Here is a 20,975-nt window from a genome sequence, read left to right as displayed (position 1 = left end):
GGGGAGGAGAACCTCCCTCGACCTGCTGGCCACACACATCTTAATGCACCCCAGGATACCCTTGGCCTTCTTGGCAACCAGGGCACACTGCTGGCTCATGGTTAACTTGTCGTCTACCAGGACACCCAGGTCCCTCTCTGCAGAGCTGCTCTGCAGCGGGTCCGCCCCAAGCCTGTACAAGTACAGTACACTGCATGGAGCTTGTTCCTCCACAGGTGCAGGACCCTGCACTTGCCCTTGTTGAACCTCATCAGGTTCCTCTCTGCCCAACTGTCCAGCCTGTCGAGGTCTCGCTGAATGGCAGCACAGCCTTACGGTGTACCAGGCACTCCTCCCAGTTTCGTGTCATCAGCAAACTTGCTGAGGGTGCGCTCTGTCCCTTCATCCAGGTCCCTGATGAATAAGTAGAACAATTCTGGGCCCAGTACTGACCCCTGGGGAACACCACTAGCTACAGGCCTCCAACTAGACTTAACGCCGCTGATCACAACCCTTTGGGCTCTGCCATTCAGCCAGTTCTCAATCCACTTCACTGTCCACTCATCCAGCCCACACTTTCTGAGCTTCCATGGGAGGATGTTATGGGAGACAGTGTCAAAAGCCTTGCTGAAGTCGAGGTAGACAACATCCACGGCTCTCCCCTCATTTACCCTGCTGGTCATGCTGTATAGAAGGCTATCAGATTGATCAAGCATGATTTCCTCTTGGTGAATCCGTGTTGACTACTCCTGATAACCTTCTTTTCCTCCACTTGCTTAATGATGACCTCCAGAATGAGCTGCTCCATCACCTTTCCCAGGATGGAGGTGAGACTGACTGGCCTGTAGTTCCCTGGGTCCTCCTTCTTGCCCTTTTTGAAGATTGGAGTGACACTGGCTTTCTTCCAGTCCTTAGGCACTTCTGTTCTCCAGGACCTTTCAGAGATGATGGAGAGTGGCTCAGCAATGACATCTGCCAGCTCCCTCAGCACTTGTTCTTGCATCCCATCGGGGCCCATGGATATGTTGGTGTCCAGTTTGCTTAAATGATCTCTAACCCGATCCTCATCAACCAAGGGAAAGTCTTCCTTTCTCCAGGCTTTCTTTCTTACCTTCAGGGACTGGGATTCCTGAGGGCCTGCCTTGGCACTGAAGACTGAAGCAAAGAAGGCATTCAGTAGCTCTACCTTCTCTGCATCCTCCATCACCAGGACACCCGCCTAATTCAGCAGCGGCCTCACATTTTCCCTAGTCTTCCTTTTGCTGCTGATGTAGTTGAAGAAGCCCTTCTTGTTGTCTTTGATTTGTATTGTGAAACAGTGGAATATCTGCCTTCTCGTTTCTCTAGCCTTGATGGCAGTAGAGCCAGTCACTCAGTTATTAGAGGGAAATCTGAAGAGTGTATTTCCATCTTTCAGGTTGTATTTTAATAAAATGGATTAAGTCCTTCAAAAGTATGCTTATGATGATCATGAGTATGGAACAACATTTTAATAGAAAATCTCGATTTTGCCCTAACGACAATTTTTGTTAGCATTGTTTAAAAAATAGCTTATCACAGTGAGGAAGCACGAGTAAAACATGCTGACAGAAGATAGCGACTCCCCTATGCAATCCTGCCTCATACTGTTAATCTTGTTTATCATTGTGTTGATACCAGTTCATAGTGACATAGGCAGACACACAGTCAAACATCAGTATATATATATGATTTCTATAACTTTCCACTTGAGCTGACTTTGAGTTAGTCAGCATTTTCAATGGTGGCTAAGTGTTTTGGAGACATTAGACCAATTGACTTATAAAGCTTACAGCATTATGTCAAAATGCCTTCCATCCAAGCTTAGGCTTTCTTATTTGATACATCCTTTTAGTAAATATTTCTCCTCCTGTGTGACAAAGGCACTGAGGAGTTGTATTAAAGCCTTTCCTTTGTGACCTGCAAAAAGCATTTGCTAAAAAGTGGAGAATCGAACTGAATGAAAATTCAAAGAACTTGTGTGGGAGCATTTGATAAAAAGTCAGTTTACAACTGTTAGATATATGCCTGGATGAAATAAGACTTCCTGAAACTTATGCTGAGTAGCAGTATGTGTAGCTTCCTTGTTCTTAATGTCTAATTACATGTTTCTTGAAATAAGCCTCATTGAGGTAGCTGAAAGATGCGCCCTCAGGTGAAGTCGTTGCCACTTTTGCCTCATTCTTAGAAGCACAAATCTCTTGTTCCTACAGAATGTCTATATTGCCATGCTAAATTTTATGCAGACCTGTTCCCAGTGGGTCAATGTCAACAGCAAACCTTTCTCTTGCTCTGGTAGTTCCAGTTTTGATGTAAGAAGAACTGTTGGAAGATGCAGGAATAAAAAATGTCTGATCACTTATAACTATTTTGGCAAAATAAATCACTTTCAAAGTTTCACTCACTAGTGTGTTGCTGAATCCAAAGAAACTGATTACCTTTGTACGCCTTGTAGAAGAGCACAACTCTTTCCTCGTAATGACCTTAAACAATACTTGAATTTTATCTGGCTTTGTTGCTTAAGTATATACTACTTACTAACTTTCTGTTCTGGACCTTACACTGACTTGGTGTATGAAGTCAAATATATTCATAGGTGAAATTTGCTGATGGATTAACTACTCATCACTTCTTTGAGCTGCAGTAGCTCTCAAATTCAGGATAGGCAGAACAAGAAAAAGCTACTATACAAAATGTGAAAAGCAGGAACCAGAACAAGACAGCCAGTGCGCTTCTGAAAATTATAGTTAGCTTTCCACATATTTTGGATCTGAGAAAGCCATGCTTCTCTAAGCTCTTTCTCCATTCCCCTTGCTCTTCGTGATGACGATATCTTATGATACCCTGACATAACAAGAACTGGGTGGTGGTTCTCCTTTTATGGCTTTGGCTAGGAATTAATTCACACATTGGAGTGTAGTGGGCAGGATCCTTTAGTCAAGCAATCAGAGGCACCAAGGAGGGCATTGGTGGCTAATGCCACACCTGAAGTAGCCTGAAAGTCTGTGGTGTCGACAGAGGTGGTGTGTTGCCAAGGGATTTGTCACAGAGCTGTAAATTTGGCTCTTGGTCTTCCCTGTTCAGCCTGCAACACCCTCCTATGTGAAGATGGTGGTGGAGACGGTCTGTATCTGCATCGGAATATGTTGCTGGTTACTACTTTTAGCATATACACCAACCTGGCAGAGGGCGTGTTACGCTCTTAGTATCCTGTTGGCATAGGTCCCTTTCTCCTCCCAGACCCCTTCAGTGGCATATGTAAATAAAAAATGATTCGGCATTTCAGACAAGGGAGTCAGAAGAGTCTTTGATAAAAATGAAGTTGAGAATTCAGGTTAAAATACTGGTTTTGTGCTGTTATTTAAAAACACACACGCCACAAACACATGCACTGCTGGATTTCCACAGTTTTTGTTTCCAGTTTGAAATACGGTGCATGTGTAACTATTTATTTATTTAATCTGAAACATTGAATTCAACTCTTAAATGGCATTCTGTCTTGTCATACAGCTACTCTGAAGGGCACTCAGGATGAATTAAACAAGAAAGCACTTCAGACTTTGGAGAGGTGAGTAGGAATCTTGCGGATACTTGCATTATGTGTCTCTTTGAATGACTCCAGAATAATTGTAGATTTTAATGTGGTTTTTTTAGTTCTTCTGCGTGAGGCTTCCTTGCCTGAAAGTTTAAAAACAGTTTAGTAGATTTCAGCAATAGTCTGTCAAAACCATGGCTGTGATGGCTAAATGCAGTGATTATTCTGTTGAATATCCAAGGTAAGAGTATCTGTTCTGCCACTAAACTGAAATAACCTTAGCCCCAAATTAGCTCCAGTGAGGTCTACAGTGCTGGGAGGTGCAGCTTCCTCACATGACGCCAGGAAGCAAGTGTGGAAGGCTCCTTTTTGTCTTCATTCCTATGTGAAGCAGGCTTAAACTCCTGTTTTCCTCATGGTAAAGTACCTTTACCACCAGGTTGTGGGCTGCTATGGGGTGACCTGGCATCAGTGCACTTACTGGGGAGGGGATGATTGCTGTCCTAAGGAGTGTTTACGTGAGCTGTTGTATGAAATGGAGGCTACGGAGCTAGTGGTACAAGGTAGTCACTGCTCACCTGTTCTTCACCCCTGTATTTCGTAGGAGAGTCTGAACTAATGGCTCTGCCCTGAAAGTATCTGGGAATTAATTTCCTCTGCAACTACAGTTACCTCAAGTAAAACTGCTTGGGTTAAAAACCACTTCTGTCAGTTCTGTTGTGGTAGAGAGGTGAGGTATGAGCTTCCTGACACTGTTACGACTGAGTTACACCACTCAGAAGACACTAGGTGGTGTTTGGGCAGTTAACACTGTAAATGTAGGTGCCTACAGACTTTGGGTGGCAGCTGAATGGAAGCTCATAGGGTCTAAGTATCTAATTCTGGCTTTGGTGTGGTCATAAATACATGAGAGCTCAAATTTTCTTCACTTTTTGTAACATATCTCAAAGTACAGGTGTAGCAGTTTGAACGTGTTACTGGATGTTCATTGTTTTTTCTGATGCTGGGAAAGGAGGAGTCCAGCATGTTTCCTGCACTGGTTTTGCAGTGATTGCAAGAGCACGCAGTAAGCTGAAACCACAGATATAGTTCTGGATATTTACCCTATGGACATCTGAAAGATAAAATTTTTAAAAGCCATTTATTCAGTCACTTTTTGGATCAGGAGTATACTTTGTCACATTAGTTCCTGAATTCCAATATAATACTTTTGCTACTGCCCAATTTTAATGTAATTGTGGTGCTGCAGTGCTTTTAAACTGCATTTATTTTTATCTTTTGACCTTTCCCACTGGCTGTGGCATGTTTTCATGATTTCTTAACTCTAGCTGGGAAGCAGACAAGCTTCTAGCCAAACATTAGGTACTCAAACTTCAGCCAACGGGGATGTTGTGACAGTGAGCTGGTTACTAGTGTCTTCCTAAATGCCCGAGTTTGGTTTCTTTCTTTTTTTTCCTCTTCCTTGCTTTTCACCTGTTTTTAAAGTACATGCTTGATATCTCAGGCTATGGTTTGGCCTGCAGCCATCTTTATAAGTAGCCTTTTCAACTGTAAGCTTGGATCAAATGTTTTTCCAATACCTTTTGAGGAAACTGAACAGTAAAGTAACAACACTTTGTTTCTTTCCAAAAGCACCATTAATCTCTTCTCCCATACACCCATGTGTACTTTCCTATGTTAGTTATTGTTGGAGATGCTACTGAAAGTTTCACGGGAGCTGCTTGCTAAAGAGGCAGCTCACCCTGCTCCAGTAGTTTTGGGCAAAGCTGGGTTCTATCTTGGGGAGTCTTGTCATTGATGTTTGATTTTTGGGCTTGTTTTTTTTTGATTTGTTGTTGGGGGTTTTGGGTTGGTTTTTTTTGAGCAGGGCTTGCCTGTACAAATTGCGCCTTGATGTCTTTGGCATTGCTTCAGAATCCTTGAGTGCTACTTTGACTTACAGAGCTACAGGACACATTCAGTCCCTATTAAATTAATTAGTTCTAGAGCCATTAATTATAAAAGTCAACTACAACAGCTTCTTGCTCACAGGCCGAGGCAGCATTTGAGAGGTGGCTGCCATTAAAATGGTGTGTGCCTTGTTTCCTGAAGTAATTCTTTGATTTTTGTTTGGTTTTTTTTTTATTATTATTAGCAAATGAATAGATTTGGCAGGGTTTTTAACCACCAGCCTGATCAGCCTTTCGTTTCTGCCTCATAAGGACGTTAAATCATGCTCGCTTTGGGCAGGGCGATGCAGGTGCAGGCTTCCCTGGTGTCCTGGAACTCAGCCCAGAAAGAGGTCAGGAATGTCTATTGGATACGAGGGAGCTTCCTCTTTCTCATCTCTCCCACGTGAAGTGACTTCCCTGTGCTGCAAAGCTAGGAGTGAGCTCTGTGAGTCAGCGAGGGCATAACCCACTGGTCCCCAGGCTGGTCTGTCGATGTGACATGAGCCAGCGCCCCACATTGCTCCTAGGTTAGGTCCCCAAAACACTGTCTTTGCATTACCTTGGTTAATGGCTTCTCCACAGGCTAGCAAGCTCAGACTACAGTTTCATGCTTGGTGTAGTCTGAGAGGGACAGTTGTGCTCTGGCTGTCCATCCCTGTTCCCTGCCTTGCACAAGCCCGTGTGAAGTGCCTCCACATCTGGTTCTGGAGACACTGCAGCCTTCGCTAGCCAAGGGATCACTGCAGTGCACACTGTTGCGTGCTGTGGACTAGAAGGTAGTGTCTAAGAGGTCCAAGCTTGAGAAGTTAGTACCTTGGTTTTGGTCCGGACTCAGCTCCTGCCATCAAATCCTTATTCCTCCCTCAATGTTTTCCCTTTCCAAATTAGGAGTCTACTGTCGATGATTAGACTAGAAGCTGCAGAGTGGAGGTTGTTTTGTGTGTTTGAGCACCAGCTCACATCATGGGTTCCTGATCTTTAGTCCTTCAAATGCTCGTAGTCACAACAACAGCAGAAACAATTATTACTTTTTCCATGCTAACCTAACCCTCTCATATTGTTTGAAAAGTGGCAGTATAGGAACAAGTTTGACAACTATCTCCCTCACCTAAATTACTGAAAATAATGCTTTAATGGGTTTGTTGTGAGTTAAGAGCTACTTTCTTCATATCAGTTATCCAAGTTCCAAAACATTAAGTGGCATTTAATGACGGAGCATGTAAGTTGTATAACGTCCTGGCAGTTGTGTTTCTCGTACTTGTCCCTCTGAGCCTGGCTTATCCAGGCCAGCATTGATCTGTTTTTTGTCTAGTTTTGGTGTGCTTCCCTATTACTGGACTAGTTTTGTGTAGGAGAGTACTGGGTTTTGTTCTGTGCTTGGGTGACTGATGGTGAAGGAATTCTGCAAAGTACTATCTAACAGTCACTTTTATTTTTGTATTGTATGGTCGTCCTTAAAGAGCACATGAATTGGCCCCCGAAGATCACCAGATCATCCTCTACCTATCACTGCAGCTGGCTCTTGTCAGACAGGTATGTGCAATAATTGGCAACCACTGAGTCATGAGAGGGTGGGAGGACAGTCCAATGGAACAAGAGCCAAGCTTGCTTAACAGGGCCCCTTCCTTCCTACGTTGTAATCAATAACAATCTATCAGAATATGCTTGTGTAAGATATTTTTATTATTATTATTTTTTATATAGTAATTCTGTAGCACGTGGAATGACCTTCCTTAGGGCATGTATTCAGCTCTAACTTGTGAGCAGTACTGTTCCCACTTGGAGAAACTTCGTCTGTGTGGGGCAAGTGAGGTGTGTTTATTCCTCTTCCCTGGGTATCATGCTGTGTCCTGTTGCAGGCCGCTCCAAAGGCTCTCTCGTTACCGCCGCATTCTGTATCACGCCAGATCGCACGCTGTCTGTGCTGGGGATTGGTTTATTCCATACTTGGGCACGTTCAGCGTTAGGCTTTGACGGGTGCTGGAGCTGTGCAGTGAGTGGGATTAGTTGGCATTTGAATGCTGCTGCAGGTGTTAACTCATAGAAATTAATCTGATCAGAACATACACTGCACTGCCTTTCAGAAAAAAGCATTTGGGCTGTGCTTTATTTTTCTGTCCCTTCTTTTTGTAATTTGGATGTGGTTTGTTTCTCTGTCCCTTCTGTTCAAAAGCCAAAGTCTTTATTGGAACAGCCCCTATTTTTTAAGTGCTTCTTTAGCTAGATTTGAAATTTCATCATCATATTTTCCTTCTTTGGCAAGCTTTCTGCTTGCTGCAGTTTTCTCTCCTTAGTCTATGCTACAGAGTTGGAGTTGGATCCTTCTTACTTTCCTGAGCTAATTAGGGGAGCTGTGTGTTCATTAGGTTAAACTAATTGTTCCAAGAGAGCACTCTTGATAATGTCACTTTTGTAACCCTTTCATAATGAGAGCAGTGTGTTGTGAGGAAGCCTGCAATAAGAAAGGATAATTAAAATGGCTTATTTAACTTGCTCATCTGCCTACTGGCTGCTTTATGACACAGTTTGCTCAGGGTCTTTCATTAAAAAGTATCCAGCTACCCTTCTTTCTCTCACAGCTTTCACCTCTTAGGGAGGTTGTCTGATCTGTTGCCTCTCCTGCTTCTTGCCATGAGTAAAAGCATGACAGCTTTTCAGCTGCTATCCTTAAAAATAAAGATTTTTTGCGGTCAGTGATTCTTTGTTGTTTTCACTGTTATTTGTTCACTGCATTTTAACTCGTTGCCATTTCTTTTTCTCCAGTTGTAGCTTGTCTTTACAGTGTTGTTTCATATGTCTCATTTCATCATTTCCCTTCCCTCCTGTTGTTTCCATTCAGTCTCTTGTCCTCATGTTCACTTTCTCTTTTGTCTACCTCACCTGTGTATTTTCATCCTTGATGTTCTGCCAGTCGCCCCTGCTACCATAGATGTGTGATCTACGTGTGTTTTGTAGTGTCAGCCTGACCCCTGCAATGCTGCTCCTGCTCTGCTCTGTCTAGTGAGATATAAATCTTTAACGCATGCTTGGAGAGAGAGGAGACACCTGAGACATCTTTATTTTTAGACTGCTGTAAAATATCTTACTCTTCTTTTGCTAGTTTACTTAATGATAAACATTTGGTAATGCATTTTTAATATCCTTAATTATTTAAAGTATCTAATATATTCACTTTCTGATTAACTGAAAGATAAATGATATCTTTTTTCAATAGATTGCATTAACTATTGAATGTCACAGTTAGGGCTTTCATCAGGCGATGTTACAGTACCAACAAATCAGACCATTCCTACACAATAGGTTATAATATAATACCTGAATATTATTCTTAACAAATAGGCCTTTTTGTTTCCATAGTCAAGGTCAATATATGAGGTAACCTTACCCCACACTGAAAAATCTAGGTATCAGCTTGCCTAGATAAGAGAGAGTTTTCATGGAAAAAAACAAGAGGCAGCTGACTGGTAGAGTACCAAGCAAAGTTGGAGCAATTCATCTTCCTTGGAAGACACTGTAGAATATTTCCAGTAGCACTTGTCTCTATCGGCACTGGGCAAGGGAGAGGGGAAACAGAGAAGCATAAGCTTCCCTCTGATGCGCGATGAGGATGTGACAAGAAGAGGAATGGTTATAAAAGGTTTTCACAGAGTTGGCAGCTGAAAACCACCAGCAACCAAAATGAAAGATGATGATGATGATGTGCTTCATGCTTGTGTTTGTGTGTGTGGCTCTGTGTCTTAAAGACCACCAGAGTCACTGGGAGAACTCCAGTGATTCCTGAAGGGTCTAGGTCAGCACCACAGCATTTTAGGGTGAATTTTTCAGCAAAATACAGAGTAGAATATCCTGCTCTGTAAGGACGGGTCTCAGTCTGGTTTTCTTCCAAAGCTGAAGTGCCACGAGCCCAAGGTCAGTATTTGCTGTGGTGGTTATCTCCACCTGCAGTGCTTGGCTGGCAGCCGGCCGAGCCAGTTGACAAATGAGACTTGTAACTCCCAACTCCCGGCGGCTGGTTCGGCTGCTTCTCCTGTTTCTGTGGTAACAGCATTTGGATCAGCAAAAACAAGGTAAAATGAACATTTTAGAGCTCACTGATTTTAATGCCTTGCCTTGTTTTTTAGCAGGCCAGTTTCTATGGAAATGGCACTAGAGAGTCAGCACTCTTGTTAATTTTAAGTGCTGGTTCCCAGCTCGTTTTGGGTGGTGGTGGTGCTTTTGACCGTGAATGCCATGTACGTCAGTACTGGATGCATAAAAATAACATATGGGGGTTTCGTACCATTTTAATACTTTATTTGATTTGACCTTTCTTTGCATGAAGATAGGAAGGGAAAGACAGCCAGGACCCAGCAGCTGAGAATTAGAGGTCTCACTTATCAGTTTCATCTGTGGGCTGCCAACAAACCTGAAGTTTCAAGTGGCAATATCCAAAAAACACCTACCGCCTTCCAGAGTGTCTGGATGTAAAAATAAGATAAACATCGGTTAAGATACCAGAGAAAATATTTCAGCTGTTTTCTCCACAGTTTTTATTCTGGTTGCAAGAAGGCGAGACTGCTGTCTTTTTCTTTGCCCCTGGAGGGGAGCTCTGTTTTACTAGGTGTTGAGAGGTGCTTCTTTCAGTGACTGCTGGATGTGGGTAGTTCTGGTCTCTGTTTCTCCCAGACCAGCTAGTGCCTCCTCTGCTGAACAGCAACATGCTGCTTTTCTGTCTGGGTCCTGGCCTGGATTTTGCTGGTGGTCAAAACCAGCTTGTAGTAAGAATTAAGTAATAACCTAACTCATAGATATGCTGTGTCTGCTTTCCTGATGTTCTGGTGGACTGTAGCAAGTCTGTTTTCAATGGAAGCTCTTGCCAGTCAGTAAAGCTTTCTCCTTCCTATAATCCCTGTGCTATAAAAAGAGATGGAGAGGATAGTTTTAATGGTTAATTAACTGTAACTCATAACTGAGGTGAAATTATAAGGCCTGAAAACTCTGCTTATGAGATCCTGTTTCAGTTACCATCCTAAACATGCAAGTGCATTCTACTGTTGGGAATTGTTTTTAACACTCACTGTTTTCCTTTTAATACCTACATTTGTAACATCCCAGCACTGTTTTTAAGGAAGCATATAGCATGATTGAAATAAATCCTATTATATAAGAGGCAGCCTAAACAATCCATATTGTGGCATTAGTTTGGTAGTGCTGCAAGATGCTATTTATGGGTTACTGCAGTATCTTTGCTTTCTAATCAGAGTGATCTGAGTATACCTGTGTGCCATGCAGAACACGTGTGGTATATTTATTAACAGAAAGATGAGTCAGAGAAGGGTAGCATCTTCCAATTGCAGGCCCCACTTGGACTTGCAGTCCAGCTGAAATAAAATTACTTTAAAGTGCAGCACTTGTAGGGAATTTAAACTGTCAGCCTACCTCTGATACAGCACTGCCAGCTTCCATCTTTCTCATATTAATTAGTTAAATAAATAAGCTGCGGCATCTGTCAATAGATTGATAATCTCTGCTTTTCAGAAGAATTTTGCTTTGGCTGCTGCCTAATACCTTGCTTTTACTGTTCTAGATATCTAGTTTGTGTTTTGTTGCACCTAGTCTGTTGCATGCTGTTGTTTTGTATAATACTTCCCATAAAGAAATAGAGTCTCTTCATAATACTAAAGGGTATTTCTTCCTATCTGTGTTTTGTCCACTGTTTCTAATTATGCAGCAGTACTGTGTGGGCTGCTAATAGTGTTACAGCACTAAGGAATCTTTCTGGGCTGAAGTTAAACATCAAGGTGCCAGGGAAGCATGATTAACTTCCAAAACCAGCTATTGCCCGTGACTCTGACAGTACTAGAGGGAAGCACTGAAACGAGATACAACCGTTGCGAGCCCTATGCTATAGAACAGGAGAAAATTACTTTAGATTATGTCTGTTTCAAAGTATGTGACTGCCTGTTCAGCAGGCACAAGTTTGCAGGAGTGATCACATCTGACTTTTGTGCTGCTTTATTTCGTGTATGTTGCAACAGTCAGAGATAGCTGGGCTCTGCTAGGGGTATGAACTTGCAGTTGTTATTCAGACACACGTATAAAGCAAAGTCTCAATGACTTAGTTGGCATGTTTGCGTGCAAGTAAGGTCAAGTATCCTTACAATTTCAAAGTCCATCAGTAAAGACACTAGTTGCAAGTGTTATGCTCTGTCTGATTCCTGCTAGCAGACTGGGATCACCTTCCCAGGTCTTTAAATGGAATCATACATTAGTTGAGTTTGGAGGGGGCCTTTGGAGATCATCCAGTTCGATTCAATCCCTGCTCAAAGCAGGGTCAGCTGGAACAGGTTGCTCAAATGTGTTATGAACTTATTTTGCTATTATTATATTAATATTATTTTAAAATAGTATTTAAAATATTAGATGTTATTTTTGTTATTCTCATGCACTTTTTAATGAACTTATTTTTCCCCAGACTTGAAATTTCTTTATGACTCCTTGTGCAGGTCTGAGGAAAAAATAGGAGATAGTTTTAGTCCTGAGTGCAAGAAAAGTCTTGATAGCAGCTTTGTTTTAGCAAGTCAAATTTGTATACCTCTGTTATACATACTGCAGAACTTCATGGATGTGCAGATCTGGACCCACAACAGTCTCATGCCTGTTGTCCTGGTTCCAAATAGTCTTGTCATAGCTAGAGTTTTTACATTGTAAGAAAATGTGTCCTAGTAAGCTGCTGAGGGAACAATGGCAATTTAAACCAACGTGTTTACCTTTGCAGTAGGCTATAGTGACACATGTGGTTAAGGTAGCTCCACTGGCAAGCAGTAATTCATTAAAGCTGAGCACTCAGTCATATATCCCAACCTGAATCTAAGCCAGGATGTTCAGCAGTTTTGAAGCTGTGGGCCAGATGCCAGTTTGGGGTTATGTCTGTGGAGCGGTCGCACTGATCTCCAGACTTGCATGGAGTCACCAAAAATAGAGTAGTTAAGTACTTTGGCTTGCTTATGCACAGTAAGAGTGAAATGTCACTTGGAGATTAGGATGAAGTTGTCACATGAACAGAGTATGTGCCACGCTCCCAGAACTATCCCCAGAATCTAGATAATCAGCAACCTCTGTTCTAACTGCAGCGAGTGTAATCATTGGTTTCCTTAGTTTTGTGCTACCTGTTTTCCTGAGTGATCTGTGGAGGCAGTGGGAATTTGGCACTGGTGGTATGCCAGGGCAGGAGAACTTCTGCAGAGCTTTGCTAGGTGGGAAGTTCCTGTAGTAGGAAAGAAGGAGCTGTGTTCTCCATCCCTTAAGAGAAGGAGAGGGAAGGTATACATGAGGAAAAGAAATTTGTACGTTTTTCTGTTTTGTTTTCTGCAGGCTTCCAGGGCCAAGCACAGATCTGCAATTATTTCAGTAACAGTCATTTCAGCCACTAGAGAATCTTAGAGAAAATCCTCCATCTAAAACTTATTGGTAGCCACAGGAAAGAAAATCTAGTAAGAAGTTCCCTTTTGAATAGATAGCCTAAAATAGGATATTGGATCACAAAGAGCGTGTGATATACTTCCATTCATTACAGATGTTAAGTTTTGTGCCAAGTAAGACTTGATTCTAATGACATGCTGCTGCTGTGAGTGTCAGAACTGCTCTTTACATCACTGCTTGCGAAGATACTTCTTTTTCTGATGATGTTTGAACCTTGACTCTTTCACCCTTGAACATTCAAACTTAATTTTGATGTCCTTGATCCAAATCATGAAAGACCGTGTACAGACCTCACGAGATAACATGCAGCAGAGGTGTGTAATGCTCTCCCCCAGGTGAAGAGCCAGCCACCCGTCCTAGAAAAAGGAGCTGAGAATTGGGCCTCTAGTGGATCTGGTTACGGCATAGAAGCCCCTTGCGAAAGTAAGAGGGGGTTGATTGCATCAGGTCTGCTGCTCCTGCTTATTAAGCAGTGATTTAGTAATGCTGCAGACTCTTTTCTCTAGAATGTGTGTTTTTTTCCAAGCAGTGCAGTCTGTTAATTTTGGCAAACTGTTCAGATAGTAGAAGTCTTCCTCATAGGTGCCTAAGCAGGATTTCTTCATAATTTCTAATGTCTGTATTTGTTCTTACCTTTGGGATATAATGTAGGACCGAAAGAGAAATGTGTTCTCTTTGTTTCTCCCCCATCTGCTCCTAGATTCCTGATGCTATAGAACATCTTCAGGAAGCACTGCAGCTGTGCAAAGATGACATGAATTCACTTCATCTACTGGCCCTCCTCTTTTCAGCTCAGAAGCACTATCAGCATGCACTGGATGTTATCAACATGGCTGTTGTTGAATACCCAGAAAGCTTTAGGTAAGAGTTACTACATGGTGCAATATATCCAGTCAGGAATGATCTGCTCACTAGCTCTGTTGTTCTCATTTATACACAAGGAACCTGTTAAAGCAGGTGTGCTGCTGGTGTGTCACTCTTCTCCTATGTGTACTGTGAAGCTAAAACATGTGAGGCTCGGTATTCTTTTGATTTTCTGTCTTCGTGATCTTTCTGTTTTTAAAACTAATCCTTGTGCTTGTTTGCTTTTCCAGTATTTGTCTTTCTGTATTGTGCTGATGGTGTTTTCACCCATATATATCTCGCTGTACTTTTTTTCATATGTCACTTTACAAGTGGAGAAATGACTGTGAGACAACTATGATGATGTCTGTCTGTATCACAAATAATTTTATATTTGGTAAACTTCCTGACTAAAGACAAACAAATTCTTCATGTATTGATCATTCTTTTGATGCTCATGTATAACACAGTTTGCTGCAATAGCACAGCTGGAGAGAAGATCGGTTGAAAATCACAAACTATGATAATGTATAGCTGAAAGGATAGTTTGGCTGCCTAAGAGCAGATTTGAACCAGCACAGACTTCTTGGAGCCAGACGTTTCCACTGTTCTATGTTTGACTCAGTCCTTCATCCATCCGAGGGAGATAAATTGAATTCCTTGCGATTTACTGTCATGACCTTTGAAAAAAATTAATGTCTCTGTTCTGTGCAAAAATTAGAGCTGCTGTAATACTTTCTGGTGATCACATACTAGCTGAGTTTCTCGGGCAAACTGCAGAAGATCCTGTTGCATTGCTGGAAGACCAACTTCCATTCAGAATCACCTGTATTTAACTGATGTTTTAAACCCATGCAGCGCTGTCTTTACACAGCCTCCTTTCTCAGTGGAGAGGGGGAGCAGCCTCCACAGGCATAGTCCAGCAGGCGAGTGGGACGTTGTCTAAACCAGAGCACGGAAGGGTCACAAGTGAGAGTGAGGCTATCTAAATGTGAGCTTGAATGTTTTCGGATCTTATAGAACTGTGGTGCTATATGAGTATATAATGCTTTTCATTGTAAGCTGCATGTTGCCATTTAATGTAGCTCTGTGGCTGATGTTTTTGAGGTTAGTTACTTTGTGTATATCAGGAGCTAAGACTGTCGGTGCACATCTTTGAGAATGAAGTGAAAATCAGTAATGGAAAAGCTCTTAAAATAACGCCAGCATCTCTTCAGAGGGTGTGTGAACACGATTGAAAGAGGAAATACCCCAGTGGCTGCTAAATTGGGTTTTGTGGTTTGAAAGCAAGAAGCATAGTAAAAAACCTCATGTCGTACAGTCAAAGGTCAGATGTTCATTGAGGACATAGTGAAAGATAGATAAGGCAGAGGTGGAAGAGGAGGAAGAAACTGGTTGTTTATGTGAGAAACAGTCAGATCAACCACCTGGTCCATCAAGTCCTGGATCTTTCCTCCAGCATTTACTGATAATATATTGTTTCAGGGGAGGACAAAACAAAGAAAACACGGTGTGCGAAGTAGCTTGAAGGGCTGCTGGGTGGGTTCCTTTGTGTTGTCTGGTAATCTGATTTTCCCAAAGCAGGGAAGAATATAGTTTCCTATGCTTCTATTAGCGCCGGTCTTTGCGTGCAGAAAGACTTTGCCAAAGGAGCAGCAGATTAGGTTGTTTCTGATATAAACTATTAGTATTGGTAGTGAAAGTCACAGGTTCGTGTTTACTCCTACACACAGACTTGCTAGAGTGTGTGCTCTTGGAATAATCCCTCTCTGCTCCCTGCATGCGCTGTGGTATGTAACACAGTTAGCAGTGAGACTCAGGTGCACAGGGATGCAGCAGTAGGGCCTGGCTTCTAGTCTCTGCTGCTGTGCCTAGCCTATCTCGGTGTAGGTCGTTCACTAAAGCAGCCAGCAAATAACTCATGCATGAAGGGATGGAGAAAGAGTATCAGAGTTGCAAGACAGAAGAAGAAAAAAAAAAAAAAAAAAAGCATTTCTGAAGAAGAAGAACCAGAATCCAACGAGGGGGGGGAGAGCAAGAAGAGTAACAGAATACATCTATAGTTTGTACCAAATCTGAAACTGTTCCAGACTTTCTAGAGGTCTAAAGTACAGTTTATGCTAGGAGGGCTTTAGTGCTTTTTAAAACTTTTTAAAACTCTTTGAAGGGAGAAAGACCTGATGCTGTTGTGTATTTCCAGTTGTTATTGCCGTACAGAAAAATAGTAGTAAAATTTTACTACTGCATGGGATGACTACAGGATACTTCATGTAAATAGTATATGCAAGTTCAGCTGCATGATTTTAAAGCTGTACTTAAAAGCGGTTGAGTATTTTTCCCAATTCACATTGGTATGAACCAGGCAACTGTGTAATGTGGTGCTTGGGGGCTCCCTTCCTAATGACAACTCTTTTTGGAGGCATAATTGATGGCATGTATCAAGAAAAGAAGATGAAAGCTGTATTAAGGGACCTTACGGCTCTGTAGATGGCAAAAACCGTAAGCGTTACCTGGATGCATATCCTAAACAAAAGAAAGAATAATACATGAAAAATTAAGGTCTTAGCTGGCCCAAACTAGAGACATCTTGAACTGTTTTGTTTGTCTCTGTATGTAATTAAGATGAGTTTTTTCCTGCTTTTTTATATTTGTATTAAATTCTTTCATTATGTATTTTAAAGACGTAATCATTCAGGATGTCATGGAGTTGGTTAGTGGCTGAAGCAACTGGAAAAAATATACTACATTGCTCAGCTAACACAACATCCTTTGACATAAGCCCCATAAAACTGACCCAAATGTGTCTAGAAGTGCCCCTTGTTGGAGCGTTTAAACATTTACTTCATGTTTCAGTGTCTGGTATGGTACATAGGGAGGAGGGATATGAAAGCTAGACACTGAATGCAATTGAGAGATGAACTGGAGTGTTTTGGATCGAGCTGTTGGAGATGAATGTTGAAGAACAGCTGGATATCCAAAAGCACAAATTGTTCAGAAAAATGAACTTAGGAAGATAACTTCTGCTTGACAGGTGGCACATAGTAACAGATGGATTACATTACAGTCAGTGAATGACTGAATTTGAGCACTTGGATGTACTGTCAAGCAATGGCTGAGGAAGACTGAATAGAGGAAGAATGAGAGCTAGCTATTTTGGACATAGTGCAAGACAGGGTGGACCAGAAGAAATGCACTGCCTTGCTATGACTATAAAAGATAGAAATAATAGCAACCTTTACATGGGTGGTATCACCTGAAAAATCACGGACTCCTATGGAGGCAGACTGCCCAGGATAAAATGTAGTGTTTTTACATCCTGTCCATGTTGCTATGCTTTTAGAAGAAGTTAATGAATGCAGTACCAACAGTTGATTTTGGTGTATATTTCAAACCCCTATGTCCAGCACATCAGGGAGAGAAGACTCCTGGTAGCATCAGGTATTTCCCCTCCAGGTCAATGATGCTGATCGTAAGCCTTTTTTGGCTTTGGATGGATTCCTTCAATTTTTTTCCGACTCAAAGGCCAGCCTTTTGGGCAGTGTTCTACCTGGGACTGGCTGCGATTACCTCCCCAGGCTTGTCTCAGGGATAGATCTTTTACCTGGAAGAAATAATATTAGTGAGCATCCCCCTCATCCTCCAGGTGGTATTATTAAAATAATGCATTATTTATTTAGAAAGAAAATATCTCCTTTTTTTAAAGCCTGTATTCACACCTCAGAATGTTCCATGCAGAAGTCCTATAGGTCTGGCAGCCTGTAGAACCCACCACAGAGCCTGTCTGACGTGGTCCTTTATCTTCAGCTGGTAATATTTCCTCCTTCCTGTTTTGCTCCTGTAAAATTGACTTTGTCCTCCTGACTTGCCCGCTCTTCCAGAGACTGTTTTGCTCTCTTGTCATCTTTTAGCTCTAATTGGTTAGCTCCCAGCATCGGAAAAAAATTAAGGTCTGTACCTAGCCTGAGGATGGAAATATGATATCAATTTTATGAATACTCTATTGCTTTGTAATTGCTCCCAGACTGCTTATCAAAGCCTATGCAGTTGTTTGCCAGCTTGTTTTTTGTATCCTGGATGGCTCCCTGTTAAGTTAGAATAATACATTCTTCTGGCATGACGTACAACAGCATCTAATCGTTGCCCAGTGTGATGGTGAATGTTTGCTTAAATGGTCATGTCTTTGTATCTGTAGCAGTTCTGCATGTGGCACAGGACTTGTAACTCTTAAATGAATAACTACTAATATTCCTTCTCTTCCTAAACTAGAAGTCACTATTCTGTTGCCTATGGCGTCTCAAAACTAGTTTTAAAGAGAAATAACAGATAACAGTTAAAAAAAAAATAACAGAAAAACTTTTGGGAAGCTGCTATTCTACACAAAAAGACTCAGAAAGAAGCAGGTGGGTTGGTCTTTCAGAGCAGTGTAGCTGTCAAATGCAGATGCTTATTGTTCTACCCAATTATTTGCTATCACAAAAGTAATTACAGTAAATGTAGTGCAAAAAAGCTCAGGAGGCTAAGAAGTATTGAATGTGTATCTTACAGACCATCAATAAAAAAGGAAGTACAATTCACATAGGGAATTGTGTGTGTTGTCTTGGTGTTGTTTTAGCAGAAAGGTTTTTTGCTACAGCCAGCCTGCACAATACAAAGTCCTCTGCTAGATTAGAAGTGGTTTGCTGATGACAAATGTCCTTGACTTCATCACTACTACATTAATTTCATTAAGGATGTGTGAAGTAATTGTCTGGCAAGATTTATTTGTCAAAGTCTAGTTCAGACTTACTGTGAGGAGAGCTAGTCTGTGGTAAATAAGCAATGTCATTTACCAGGTGCTTCCTCTTGCTACAGTAAAACCCAGTGTAAAATCAGGATCTCAAAATGGATTAAACTGGCATTTCCAGTTTGAGTTCTTTTTCCATTACTTGTCAGGCTATTTCTTGTATGTTGAAAAGAAGCATGTCATGCTTTCTTTGAGCAGTATCTTTATGGGCCCTAGCGGAGTACGATATTGTTGACAGCTGTAAAGTAGAACTGTCGTCTTACCTATAATCGTCATGGGGAATAAGGAGTCAGTTGTCTCTGTGAAACGTTTGCCAACCTTTTTGTTATGCCTAGTCTGTACTACAATTTTTGTGTCAAGATAGATGTACCTTCCACCCCACCCCAGGTATTACGATTGTGTACGCTATACAATGGTTTTACCACTTTTCTGACAAAAGTGGTGGTGACCTCACTTAGCTTTAGAAGTATGGCTTTAGAGAATCAGATCAGCCTGTTTACATGATTAAAGTTCATCATTAGGCGAGAGGTAAGGAAGCCTGGTACATCTTGTGAGAGGACATGGTGATAAAACAGCTTGTTAAAATTCTCAGAATATTGTTTTGACTTCCTCAATGCTACAAGATCTCAGGATCTAAAGTAGGGATAAATCAATATTTTGGCTGTAGCATTTGATCATGCTGGACAACATTTATAAACAGGATATTGAAAACTCTTGAAGGTGGAGCTTTTCTAAGTTGACTTCTTGTAGAGGTGTGTTCACACCCTGGCTGGTGAGAGTGACCCACAATGTTTTTATCTCTGTATTGATGCCCTAGACAATAATACAAAGTAAAAAAAAAAAATTGAAGTATATACTTGGGTGATGTGACAGTACTGCGCTACAAGAGTGCAAAACATATATTCAAGTGATTCACTTGAACAAAAGACATGTATTATGTGGGATTAGAAGGGTTGAGCTGGGGTTTTTTGCTATAGTAACCATGAATGTTTGCTTTTGTTGGCATGTTATGATCCCTTGTTGTTTCTATAAAATTAGCCTAAAAAAATCTTAGTGATATATTGCAATAATCAGGACTACACTCTGTGGAACTGCTAATGATACTGAGTATTTGTGTGCCGAATATACAAAGGGAAATCTTTAAGCTAATCTCCTGACTCTTATTGATGGTAATACAGATACTTAAAAAAAAATTAGAAATCTAAGGGTTTTTTCCTGATTGAGATTTATTTCCACACTTTCAGCTTCCCTTCCCCTTCCCCTGTATCATCAGGAAACAGAATGAATTCCTGAGTTATGGTATCCAAGATCGGATTCCCATTTTGGCAGGTTCAAACAGGTGTATGAACCCCATTCTAAGGATTACAGTCTGATCTAAGACAAAAATTCAACAGAGAAGCATGATAGCCTTTTATCTACCATCTTAATGCAGCAGGAAGAAATACCCCCTAGCTGGTCAATGTCTGTTTGTGCCAGGGATGGATTTGTGTTAGCGTACATATCAATTCGTCTTAAAATCATGTAGATGGATTCGGTGGCACCTGAGGAGAATTTCATTCCCTCGTAGCACAGGGTTCAGGATGTGAGTAAAAGGAGTTAAACAGAACTTGGGGAGGAAACCTACTGCAGATTTATTTTCTTAGTGTCATGTGAAAAGAAGGAACAGCTATGCAGTTTTCCAGCCTTTGCGTCTTTGAGTCTTTCCTCTGGATGAAAAATCAATTTTATTTTGTAATTTTTTTGTTTGTTTGTTTGTACCACCTGTATAAATGGCTACTCCGTCCATTCATTTAAGATCTTTATAGTGAGCAGCAGTGCTTCTAGATGCTGGTTTAGGCATTGGAGAGGTAACACAAGTTCTGCAAATGCATAGGCTTCGCTTCAGAAACTGAAGAATAAATTCCTAAATGCAGGAATAGCGCGTCTGATTTGAGATGAGATAGTTACCACCCACAGGTTCTGTACTTCAGCTCCATTTATTTGTGTAAAAGCGGGAAGTTCCATAAGGGAATGTCAGTAACTTCGTGTGGAGACTTCAAGCTCAGATTTTGTGGGTTCTCCTGTAGGTACCTGCTGTGGGTTTGTTGGGGCTGCTAGCTTGTTTTTGACATGGCGTTGAAGGCTTAGTGACTACTCATAAGCCAGAGGAAAATGAAACCTGCAAACCACTTTGTGGTGGTAATAATTGGCTAAGTTACTTGTTGATCTTTAAAATTTGTGTTTCTTTGATGGGTAAGGTCTCAATAGAATAAATTCTGACTGTTCAGCACAGCTGCTTTTGAAACAGCAAAATGGCAATTTTATATTCCTCTACTTGCATTTATGTTAGGCAATTAACTTCTTGCCAGTACTTTCTTACCTGGATGGAGAAATAGATTGGATGCAGAAACAGATGCTTTTTGGTTCCTGCTGGCTCATTGCAGTG

The 20,975-nt window shown here is 41.4% G+C and overlaps 1 protein-coding gene across 10 annotated transcripts in view; it reads left to right on the top strand.

Annotated features, from left to right (window-relative positions):
* The window catches only part of TTC7A (tetratricopeptide repeat domain 7A), a 181,905-nt gene that overhangs the window by 73,466 nt on the left and 87,464 nt on the right, over positions 1-20,975 (top strand). For all 10 annotated transcript variants that reach the window (XR_012763068.1, XR_012763070.1, XR_012763069.1 and 7 more), the window contains 3 exons: positions 3,508-3,565; positions 6,924-6,996; positions 13,625-13,785. Coding sequence is in view for 7 of the 10 variants with exons in the window: in XM_075412838.1 (XP_075268953.1) it covers positions 3,508-3,565; positions 6,924-6,996; positions 13,625-13,785 (292 nt within the window). In the remaining 3 variants the exon portion in view is untranslated. The remainder of the gene's footprint in view (positions 1-3,507; positions 3,566-6,923; positions 6,997-13,624; positions 13,786-20,975) is intronic.

Source organism: Opisthocomus hoazin, chromosome 2 (assembly GCF_030867145.1).
Source record: "Opisthocomus hoazin isolate bOpiHoa1 chromosome 2, bOpiHoa1.hap1, whole genome shotgun sequence".
Classification (NCBI taxonomy): domain Eukaryota; kingdom Metazoa; phylum Chordata; class Aves; order Opisthocomiformes; family Opisthocomidae; genus Opisthocomus; species Opisthocomus hoazin.
Note: the sequence above shows the minus strand (reverse complement) of the source record. Positions and strands in the feature narration are given on the sequence as shown.